At 43.6% G+C, this 12290-nt stretch overlaps 1 protein-coding gene across 1 annotated transcript; it reads left to right on the forward strand.

The window, feature by feature from the left end:
• The first annotated feature begins 2251 nt into the window (after positions 1 to 2251).
• On the forward strand, positions 2252 to 2914 carry LOC119810155 (60S ribosomal protein L13-like). Its single transcript, XM_038323495.1, has one exon. The coding sequence runs from the start codon at positions 2279 to 2281 to the stop codon at positions 2912 to 2914; it is 636 nt and encodes a 211-aa protein (XP_038179423.1). The 5' UTR covers positions 2252 to 2278.
• Positions 2915 to 12290: the final 9376 nt, after the last annotated feature.

The following is a 12290-nucleotide window of genomic DNA, read 5'->3' on the forward strand; positions in this document are numbered from 1 at the left end:
CCACTTTACCAAGTGGGCTACCTCCCCAGCAGTTACATTTCTCAGTTTAGTATATTCCTTCACTGGGAACTCCTACATGCTGTAGCTCATAAGTTTCTGAGGGCTCCCCATACACCTCCCTACACCTCTATAAGCCGACCTGCCGGAGAGTGTGGTCTTAGAAGGGGAAGCACCTGGCTGAGCCTATTAACATGGAAGATTCCAGGTGAGTCTTGAGTGAGCATCTTAGATACCTAGAAAAGGAATCCCCGTGGTCCTCTTCATGACATAGCTCTGGGACCGAAACTGCCTAGCTCACCCCTCCCGATTATCCTTTCTGCATATTTTCAGTCCTTCAAGCTCCAACAATTGAATATCTGTTTATTCAACTTCTGTGTTTTTCATTGTTGGCCCTTTGGCCACCTAATTCCTTGTAGGTTTGGAGACTGACTGGGCACAAACCAGAGATGGTTTATATAGGAGAAAGGCAAATAGTGAGATAGTCTTCTCTGTTCACATTAACCCTTGTCACTCAGGAGTTATCTAGAATAGTCCGTATTCTGCCATTTCCTCTTCATGGGTTATTCAGGTGTCCTTCCAGACACTCGGGGAAATTCCACCCATCCAGAGCACAGTAGAAAGCATTTAGGCTGCCGGCTCTCTCTCAAACTTCTCTTCCTCCACTCCATATCCAAGTATTTGGGGTTGAAGCCCAACACATGCTCTCAGTAGTTCACTGGGGCATTTGACAGGTCACCCTGGCTCTTATTGCCATGGGTAGACAGATGGAAACTCTGACGGGCTTTGCCAACAGCTGTCAGCAGTCTTTATTTTCACAGTTACCGACCGAGACAGCAAACCCATCGCAGGCTGTGGTCTCATGCCTACAGTAGCCACACTGAGATTGGGTCCAAATACTTCCAACATTTCTAGATCTTTTTTAAATCAATGGCTTTCTTTGCAAAGCACAAAGGCAAACACTATAAGCCTCCAAAATCAATACAGAAGAGTGATGGATGGGGAAATAGGACTGGGTAGCACAAAGCAAAGGAAATAACAAAGCCAAAGGTTACAGAGCAACTGCTTTCTAATTTGTCTTTATAAAATGGAGAAGGAATTGAAGGAGAAATTGGCAAGTTAAGTGAAAATGTCAGAAACGTTTAATAATCTGAGCCTGTGCCGCATACTGTCTTGCACAATGTCAGAGGAAGTGAAGTGGAAATTGAGAATATTTTCACAAGTCTGAGTCAGCCAGGAAGCCAGGGGAAAATACTCTTAAATTTGGGAAAATTACAGCCTTGCTATTTGACATTTGTTGGAGGAAAACACCAAAGCTCAGAATGTATGCTGAGAACTTGGATGAGAGATCTTCTAAGCACCATGCTTGGCCCAGGAGGGTCAGAGCACTGTTAGCCAGGAGGCTGCGGGGAGACGCTGACACAGGGGAACGAAACAGACTTCACATCTTTGCTTACCACGTTTGCCAACTGTTCAGACAAGGGCTGAATCTGACTTGGAGGAATGGGTCTGGGGGAATTCTTGAGCAAGGCTGGAGAGCCATGTCTCTATGGTAGACCCCAGCATCACCGGGGAATGAAAAAAACAAAGCACTAAGTGTCTTTGAAAACAAGAGAGACGAGGGAGCAAACATTCTCACATGATAAAACACATTGTCAAAATCTAATGAGTGGTCACAGGGGCAGCCATGGGGTTAACAAAACAGACCCGAAGGCCCTTTCGTACATCAGATTTGACCAGAAATTTATGCAATTAGAACCAGTGGGTATTTCAAGTCGCAGGGTATGGGGCCCATTTTAAAAAGAGCTTCTGGGAAAACTGGATAGTCATCCAAATAAAAATGAATTCTAGATAGTTGAAAACATGGAAAGAATGCTACTAAAACCCTAGAAGACATAGAGGTGATAAAGGAGATTTCGGGATATATATATATATATATATATATATATATATATATATATTAGAAATATGAGTATTTTGCATAAGGTTCAAGACTGACAAATTTGACTATATTAAAGCAAAACTATTTCTGCACAGGAGCCCTTTACACAAGTAAAGTGCAAAGAAATATGTCACAATGGGAGCGGGGGAGCAAGGTGACAGACAGTGCATAATACCTGAAGCAGAGTGTAAAGCAGGAGTCCTAGCTTCCTTTCCTGTTACTGTGGCATAAGATAAAAAAGCAGGGGCTGGAGAGAGATGGCTCAGGGGTTAAGAGCACTGCCTGCTCTTCCAAAGGTCCTGAGTCCCGCTCGGCCGTTCCCCTGCACGGGAGGCAGCCATGGCGCCCAGCCGGAATGGCATGATCTTGAAGCCCCACTTCCACAAGGACTGGCAGCGGCGAGTGGACACTTGGTTCAACCAGCCGGCACGCAAGATCCGCAGACGCAAGGCCCGGCAGGCGAAAGCGCGCCGCATTGCCCCGCGCCCCGCGTCCGGGCCCATCAGACCCATCGTGAGGTGCCCCACAGTGCGCTACCACACCAAGGTCCGAGCTGGCCGGGGCTTCAGCCTGGAGGAACTCAGGGTGGCTGGTATCCATAAGAAAGTGGCTCGCACCATCGGCATCTCCGTGGACCCAAGGAGGCGAAACAAGTCCACCGAGTCCCTGCAGGCCAACGTGCAGCGCCTGAAGGAGTACCGCTCCAAGCTCATCCTTTTCCCCAGGAAGCCTTCCGCTCCAAAGAAGGGAGATAGTTCGGCTGAAGAACTTAAATTGGCCACTCAGCTAACAGGACCTGTGATGCCCATCCGGAATGTTTATAAAAAGGAGAAAGCAAGAGTCATTACAGAAGAAGAGAAGAACTTCAAGGCTTTTGCCAGCCTTCGTATGGCCGGGGCCAATGCCCGGCTCTTTGGCATCCGAGCAAAGAGGGCAAAGGAAGCTGCAGAACAAGATGTTGAAAAGAAAAAGTGATGTGCTTTTGGGATATTGCAATAAATTTTCCAAAAAAAAAAAAAAAAAAAAAAAAAAAAAGGTCCTGAGTTCAATTCCCAGCAACCACATGGTGGCTCACAACCATCTCTAATGGGGTCTGGTGCCCTCTTCTGGCCTGCAGGCATACACACAGACAGAATATTGTATACATAATAAATAAATAAATATTTTTTAAAAAGATAAAAAAGCAAGTAATGGAAAAAGGGTGCATTTGGCTTAGGACTCCAGGCTACAACCCATAGTCTCGAGCAAGTCAGAGTAGCACATTGGAGCAGCTAGTTATATTACTTCTATAGTCAAAGCAGACATCAGAGAATTAATGTATGTGTGCTAGTGCTCAGCTTTCTCTCTCTCTCTCTCTCTCTCTCTCTCTCTCTCTCTCTCTCTCTCTCTCTCTCTCTCTCTCTGTGTGTGTGTGTGTGTGTGTGCGCGCGCGCGTGCATGCGCACATATGCAAGCACACACATAAACAATCCAGTTTCCCCTGCTTAGGAAATAAGGCTCCCACAGCCTGTATCTTCCCACTAACTAAGATTATGCCCCCAGACTGACTTAATCTAGACAATCTCTCATGAGACCCCCTTCCCTGGTGATTGTTGGTTGTGTCAAGTTTAAAACTAAAACCAGCCATTACAGTAGAGCTTCTACATATGGTTAAATGAAAGACAAAAAGTTCATGATCAGCTTTATTCATAATATGAGAACTATGGCAAGACATTGCTTCCACTGACTAGATGGATACTGGAGTGGAGGAGAAGGGCAGCCTCTGGGGAAAGGATGACTGAAGTTCTGTTCGCAATAGTAGCATGAATTTTTTTAATGTTCTGGAAAATGTCTTGGAAAAGAGCAATCTGAATTATGATCACATTATCGGCACTTAGGTCCAGGACTTTTACTCTTGGGAATTTTATGCATTGTAAAATAAAGTATGTGCATAAGAAAGTTCTTTATTATATTATTTATACCCATAGATCTTTCATTTGAAATTCCTGGGACAAAAAAAAATGTGGTGATTTGAATGAAAATGGCCCCAATATGACTATAGGGAGTGGTATTATTAGGAGGTGTGGCCTTATTGGAGTAAGTATGGCCTTGTTGGAGGAAGTGTGGCACTAGGGGTGGGTTTTGAGGTTTCAGAAGCTCAAGCCAGGCCCCTTGTTGTGTTCCCTTCCTGCTACCTGTGGATCCAGATGTAGAACTCTCAGCTGCCTTGCCAGCACCATGTCTGCCTGCATGCCGCATGTTTCCTGCCATAATGATAATGGACTAAATTTCTACACCTTTAAGCCAGCCCTAAAAATTCTACTAGCAAACCCTTACAGCTGATAAATACCTTCAGTAATGTTGCAGGATATAAGAACCACTCAAAAAAATCAGTAGCTCTACTATTATACAGATGCTAAAAAGACTGAGAAAGAAATCAGAGAAACATCACTCTTACAATAATCACAAATAACATCAAATACCTTGGAGTAACACTAACCAAAGAAATGAAAAGTACGAAAAGAACTTAAATAGTCTTTGAAGAAAGAAATTGATGGAGGTATCAGAAAATAGGAAGATATCCCATACTCTTGGATAGATAGGATCAACACAATAAAAATGGCAATCTTACCCAAAGCATTCAACAGATTCAGTGCAATCCCCATCAAAATCCCAGCGCATTTCTTCACATGTTGCGAGAGAATTGTCTGTATTCTGTCAATCATGTTTTAAATAAATGCTGATTGGCCAGGCAGGAAGTACAGGTGGGTCAACCAGACAGGAAGTAGAGGCAGGGTGATAAGAACAGGAGTATTCTGGGAAGAAGGAAGCTCTTCCCACAGTCCAGTCCAGAACACTGAGAAGCAAGATATAACCTGCCCGGCTGAAAGGTACCAAGCCATGTGGTTAACATAGATAAAAATAATTGGTTAATATAAGCTATAAGAGCTAATAAGAAGACTGAGCTAATGGGCCAATCAGTTTTATAACTTATGGAGATCTCTGTGATTTTCTTTGGGGGCTTGTCGGCTGTGGGGTACTGGGCAGGACAGATACCCCAACAAGTAGGCCCCTCATGTTACATTGACAGACCTCAAAAGAACAATACTCAACTTCATATGGAAAAACAAAACAAAACAAAAAACCCAGAATAGTCAAAAGAATCCTGTACAGGAAAGGAATCTCCAGAGGCTTTACTGTCCCAGCCTTCAAGCTCTACTATAGAGCTATAGTAATGAAAACAGCACGGTGTTGGCATAAAGACAGACAGATGGAATTGAAGGTGGACCAGTGGAATTGAATAGAAGATCTGATATTAAGCCACACACATATGAACGCCTGATTTTTGACAAAGAAGTTAAAATTATACAATGGAAAAAAGAAAGCATCTTCAACTAGTGGTGCTGGCATAACTGGGTGTCAACATGTAGAAGAATGAGAATAGATCCATATCTATCCCCATACATGAAACTCAAGTCCAAATGGATCAAAGACCTCAAAAATAAATTCAGCTACACTGAACCTCATAGAAGAGAAAGTGGGAAGTAACCTTGAATGCATGAGCACAGGAGACTGCTTCCTAAATACAACACTAGAAGCACAGACACTTAGAGCAACAATTTATAAATGGGACCTCCTGAAACTGAGAAGCTTCTGTAAGGCAAAGGACACAGTAAGACAAAATGGCAGCCTAAAGAACGGGAAAAGATCTTCACCAACCCCACATCGGACAGAGGACTGATCTCCAAAATATATAAAGAGCTCAAGAAAATAGACATTAAAATACCAAATAATCCAATTAAAAATGGGGTTCAGTTCTAAACAGAATTCTCAACAGAAGACTCTCAAATGGCCAAAAGACACTTAAAGAATTGCTCAACATCCTTAGCTATCTGGGAAATGCAAATCAAAAATGACTCTGAGATACCATCTTACACCAGTCAGAATGGCTAAGATCAAAAACACAGATGATAGTTTATGCTGGAGAGGATGCAGAGAAAGGGAACATTCCTCCATTGCTGGTGGGAGTGCAAACTTGTACAACCACTTTGGAAATCAATATGGTGGTTTCTCAGAAAATTGGAAACCAATCTACCTCAAGACCCAGCAATACCATTCTTGGGCATATACCCAAAGGACGCAGACCCACACCACGAGAACATTTGCACAACTCTGCTCATAGCAGCATTATTCATAATAGCCAAAACCTGGAAGCACCTAGATGCCCCTCAGCTGAAGAATGGATAAAGAAAATGTGGTACACTTACACAATGGAATAGTACTCCACAGTAAAATCAATGACATCTTGAAATTTGCATGCAAATGGATGGCACTAGAAGTCATCCTGAGTGAGGTAACCCAGACCCAGAAAGACAAACATGGTAAGTGTACTCACTCATAAGTGGATATTAGATGTAAAGCAAAGTGTAGTCAACCTATAGTCCATGACCTTAGAGAAGCTGGGGAACAAGTAGAACCTTAAGAGAGCCATGCATGGATTCTCCAGAAAATGAAATAGACAAGATCTGAGAAAATTGGGAGTGTGTGTGTGTGTGTGTGTGTGTGTGTGTAGGGCAGGAGTGGCAGGAGAGGGGGAGGGGAGAAGAGGATGGAGAAGGAAATATGAGGAAAGGGGATGGGTGAGATGGGGAAAGAACAGTGAGGGAGAGCAAGGAAAGAAATCTCTTGATCGTGGAAGCCATTATGGGACCTGTGTGAAACCTGGCACGGGGGAAATTCCAAAGAATCCACAAGGATGACCCCCAACTAAGACTCTAAGCAATAGTAGAGAGGTGCCTGAACTGGCCTTCCCCTGTTATCAGATTGATGACTACTTTAGTTGACGTCATAGAACCTTCATCCAATAACTGATAGAAGTAGATGCAGAGATCCACAGTGAAACACTGGGCTGTGCTTCCCGAAATCACTCGGAGAGAGAAGTGATAATATGAGCAAAGAGGTCAAGACCATGATGGTGATACCCATAGAAACAGCTGACCTGAGCTAGTGGGAGCTCACTAAATCTGGTCTGACAGTAGAGGAACCTGCATAGGACCAAAGTAGGCCCTCTGGATGTGGGTGACAGATGTGTGGTTGGGGCAGTCTTTGCAGTCACTGGCAGTGGGACCAGGATTTATCCCTAATGCTTGAACTGACTTTTTGGAGCCCATTCTTTTTTGGAGAGATACCTTGCTCAGTCTAAATATAGAGGGAAGGGGCTCCTGCCCCAAAGTTATGTGTCAGACTTTGTTGACTTCCCACAGGAAGCCTTACCCTCTCTGAGGAGTAGATGGGGTTGGGGTAGGAGGAAGGTGAGGGAGCAGGAGGAGGGGAGGGAGTGGGAGCGAGACAGGTATGTAAAATGAGAAAAGATTGTTTAAAAAAATAAATTAATTAATTTAATAAAAAGATATAAAGCTAGGAAGTTTGGCCAAATATGTGCATCTATCAATTTAGATCCTATGCCATGCTACAGACAAAATGCATTATAGAGCAGCCAATGGATTGAGTGCTTTTTAAATCTTTTATTTTAAAATAATTATAGAATCAAAGGAAGTTACAAATGCAGTATGGAGTGCCTGCATGTCTCTTGGCCAGTGTCCCCCAATAAGACATTTTCTAGAGTTAGAATATCAAATATCAAAACCAGGAAATGAAACATTGCAACTGACTAAGGTATAAATTTTCATCAGTTTCTACCCTTTCAAGATTCATTTGTTGTGGGAGCCCACAGATTTGAATCCATTCCATCTAGATTCAAGGTCAGTGAGTTCAAACCTATTCTTGCTCCTCAAGGACAAACAATGGGATGTTTGACTAAAACTGTGGCTACTGAATGTCTTGCTCCTCAAAGGCCAGACAGCAGAAGGTTTGACTTGGGGCATGGTACCAGGTGTCTTGAGATGTAAGGAGGTAATGATGCTTGCTTGTTTTTCTTGTATCATTGGTAAGGAAGTCTTTTGCCCTCTGTCAGAGACCATACTATGTTGGGCTGCAATATGTCGGGGATTGGCCTCCACAAAAATACCTCTTGCCAGGGTAGGGGTGTAGGGATTTAGAAATATTAGTAAAGAATACAACAACATGTTTGAAAGTAATAAAACAGAAACCATAGAACTGGGAGGGTATTCTAGTGAATACTGAAATCGTTTGCATTTAATTTTCCATGTGCTTTTACACTCCAACACAAAAGGGGTAAGAAAGCAACAGAAGACTTCTTTAACATGATACAAAGGACAACTCAAAAAGTTAATTGTTTTAATACTCTGAGGCATCAAGTCATTAGCATTCTGTTGTTTAGGCAGTGAAGCCACCCTAGACCAAGTGTCCTAAAAGCAGCTCTTCCCCCTTCCCCAGGCAACCTCCAATTACAAAAGAAGGAGCAGAAGTAAGTTTGTATATCCTTATCATCGTCAGGATGGAAACAGGCTCACATTTTTGGGTCTCTACAGCCCTCCCCTTTTGATTGGGGTATATAAGGACTGTAAGTAAAGACTTGGGACGGTTGCGGTATTCACTGAAAGCCCTCCCGACTCTATTCTTCTGTCTTTTGTCTATTTCTTTCCTCAATCCTCACTCCTGTTTTCGGGCACATGAGAATAGATCGGCTGGTCCCAACAAAATGTATGCACAGGTGCCTTCAAAACATGCTCTCTCTAAAGTCTAGTTTAGGTTACTGCCAATCTTGGTGGTATATGTTCTATGGACTTGGACAAACACATAATGGCACCATCACTACTGCAGGCCCCTGCAGAATATTTTCACTGACTTAAGTATCCCCTGTGCCCTACCTCTTCCCCCTCCCTGCCCTGCAGCCCACGATAATTACTATTCCCATAATAGTCCCTATACCTTCATGTCTTTAGAATGTCAAATTCAGGTTGGGCAATCTTAGTCTAAAATATCTAAATGCTCCAAAATTCATAACTTTTTAATACACACCTGATACCCCAAGTGGGATACACACCCCTGACTTAGGTGACCTATGACAGTTAAAACACAGGTGCATTTTGTCTAATCACCTTCAGGCTCTGGGTCGGAGGATAAGAAAACATAGGCGAATTTAGCCTTTAGACCGGGGTCTCTTCCAAGTCTGTTTTACTGCGCATATACAGATATTCCAAAATTTAAAGTCTCCAAAGCCCAAAGCCCTTCTGTTCGCATGTATTTTGGACAAAGGCTAACCTGTAACATAATCTTCCGGCATGTAGCTTTTCAGATACGCCATTTTTACTTAGTAATATGTGTTTAACTTTCCTCCATGTCATTTGATGTCTGAATACCTAATTTCTTATTACGACAAAAGACCTATTGAAAGTTACGTTGGTCATTCTCAAGTTTTGGTAATTATCTATAAAGCTGTTATCAACATCTACATGGGAATATTTATATGGACCTCTTCATCCTGTGCTAATTTATTCCCACAAAAGACTGATGTGACTTTGCCACAGACAAAGAGATGAGCTGCCCAGTCATTTCTGCAGAACCCGTCTCCTACCTCTTTGCAGCTGCTCTCACTCCTACCTTTCCACACACCAGCCCCCAACACATATATCATTCCTATCCCTTGCCAGTCACTAATCTAGTCTCTAACTTATAGTTTTACTTTTTCAAAAGTGTTATATAATTGGGATGCAACCTGAGATTACCTTTCTTACACTAAGAAATAATGTACTCAAGTAAGGTAGAAGCACTTGAATTACCTTGGCATACTAGGGATGAAAGGGTCAGAAAGCTCTGATATGCAGGGGTAATTGAGCAAATTTCTTATGCAGGACAGTAGGCAACAGAAGAAAGTTTCCTGCACAAGCGATGCACTGACATCTTTAGAAGTTTGATGGTATCTGCTCTTGGCAGAAGAGGCTATTGTGGAAAAGGCTCCCCAGTATCAACAGGAATGGTACAAACACTTGAAAATATGTTTAGGAACACTTGGCAGTTATGCCTCACCAGACATGAAGACATGGGGGAGAATTATCTCCTAACACTGGCCCCCATAAAACTAAACAAACAAAAATCAACTTGTGGTCCACATGCTTTGTTATAAACACTCATCACAGATCTTTCTGGAGACCTTTTATGGGGTGAAGATCTGGCTTTGTGGGTGGTAGACCGTCACTAAGCTGAGCTGCTGTCAAGGGAGTTTATCCGCTCAAGGAGCGGAGCCAGCACTAGCTGGAGCCAGAATGAAGGCCGTATTTACATTGCTCCTTGCATCCAATAGTCTCTGCCATGTTACTTTAGTTTGTCCCATGAAGAAGTTGTTCACCTTCCTAGTCCTTGATGCTGCCCTTAGCCATGCAACTTTGCTCTTCTGTTAATGGGATGTTACTGCTGCACCAGGACAGATCAAATGGCGTTTGCAGGATTCCACTTATTCCCTTGGGTTCCTCCACACCCTGTCAAGAAACATGCTCAGGCAAGATGCAGGGTGCTAAGCCCAACCATCCGGCATGCAGTCAGCTGAGTCAGATATGTGGGGTTCCCCAGCAGAGCTGACCAGCCTACACCTGACCCAAGAGCCAATGTCCCTGAGGTTTGTGGTCATATATTATGTAGAATTAGTGTGATGAGAAGGGTCATACTGTGTGGCAGAGTTATAAGGATGAAACAGACTTAACAGAAAGAAGACAAAACAGAAGGAAGAGATCATTGTTCTCTTTGTTTCAGCAACTGCCAGTGTGAAAAAAAAAGGAAGCGTCTTGGTGGTAGAATCTAACAACAACAAGGAAATTATCCGTACAAGCTGGTATGTCAGCCCCTTGTGTTAAGCTCTGTTTTAGTGACTTTTGTATCTCTGTGGCTAAATACCTGAGAACTGTACTTTAAAAGAGGAAGGATTCCTATTGGCTCTTGGTCTGTGTGCATAGACAGAACATCATGGTAGCAGGGGAGACTGTGTGTGTTGTGGGGTAGGATTCTCACTCCCTGGAAGACAGGAACAGAGAGACAGGAACTGGGGTCCAAGTAAAACCCTCAAAGGCTTACCCCCAAGGCTCTTAACGTTTCCTCAAACCTTCCCAAATAATCAGCTAGTGACCAAGAATTCAAGCACATGAGTTTATAGGGGGACATTTCATAGTCAAATCATGGCAAACACTTCACGTCAATGGCTTCAAATATCTAATACTGTTATGGGATCTACTTGGATCCAACACAACTTAAACACCAAGTCAATGCAGAAAACTATTGTAATCAAGCTACTACTGACCCATCAGGGCCACAGAACAGACTCAGGGGCTGAACTGAGACTCCGAGCCAGATAATTATAGAGCTTTTAAGCACGATAACTAAAAACATCTGTGCCAAGTTCCAGTTCCAGTTTCACCAATCAGCTTTCAGGGATTAGGGACTTTCCTAGGAATGTTTCTCTGTGCTACACTTATCTCGCTCTCATTGGTTGGTTCACTCAACTGTGGCAGAATGTCTTGCCCAACATTTAAATCTCACCTTGCCAACCAGCATGTCAGTGATGCCAGTAACCCAGGGAGACCTGTGGAGGTCTTGGGAACTTAAGTTTTATTTATTTGGCCCTTACTCAAAATGGAAGTTCTATCCATCCAAAATGGCTTAAGTTTGGCTCCTTCTTACAATACCTTAGCAACCATGAAAGGTGAAGCTACTGGATATGAGCCTGTGGGAAAGTCTTACTTCCTGCCCGTGCCTCAGTTTCTTCCTTTGTAAAATAAGGTTGACAATGGCTGCCTCACACCTGTGGGATGAGTGAAGGGCAAGCAAGACCTTGCAGGGGTCAGAAAGGACTCTTGAGATGGAGGTGGGGGGCCAGGGCTCACAAAAGCCAAGCATTGACAAGGCCATGGTATATTACCTGACTCTGCAGTGGGGGAGCAAGGGTGGGTGGCCCCTCAGGTGTGGAATCCCAGAGCTAGTAGGAGCGTCACCATGCAATACTTGCTCAGGAAGGAGGGGATATTCCAGAAGGGGAGACCCAAGCCTGGTGGAGTAGCCTCCCCTCACAGGAACTGAACCCTCTAACTCTCACTGACTTGATTTTTGGCCCTGCCTGAGCCCTGCTTCCTTGGCTACTCTACTGGAAGCCTTCACAAGTCCTTAGTATACTCCTCCCTCCCTACCAACTCCAACCTTCATAGACACAGCCCACTGTAGCATGCCAGCGACACAAATACAGATTTGCTCTTGGCTAGGAATATCTAGAATATCACCTCAGGAGTGAGGGCCTCTTGAGTCACCTATGAAGTCAGAGCTCCACAGAAGCACAGCATCAACTCACATGACCCAAATTGGCTTGTGGTCAACAGCTTTTTATTGAAGAGCCTCTACCATTCGGCGAACTCTGAAGTCTTGCCACACTCCAGAGGAATGGCTGTGTGGATAGTGGGTGGCTATTGTG

This window comes from Arvicola amphibius, chromosome 3 (assembly GCF_903992535.2).
Source record: "Arvicola amphibius chromosome 3, mArvAmp1.2, whole genome shotgun sequence".
Classification (NCBI taxonomy): domain Eukaryota; kingdom Metazoa; phylum Chordata; class Mammalia; order Rodentia; family Cricetidae; genus Arvicola; species Arvicola amphibius.

Bases quoted from the DNA above. Each gene is read 5' to 3' on its own strand.
- LOC119810155 (XM_038323495.1), top strand. From the start codon at position 2,279: ATGGCGCCCAGCCGGAATGGCATGATCTTGAAGCCCCACTTCCACAAG.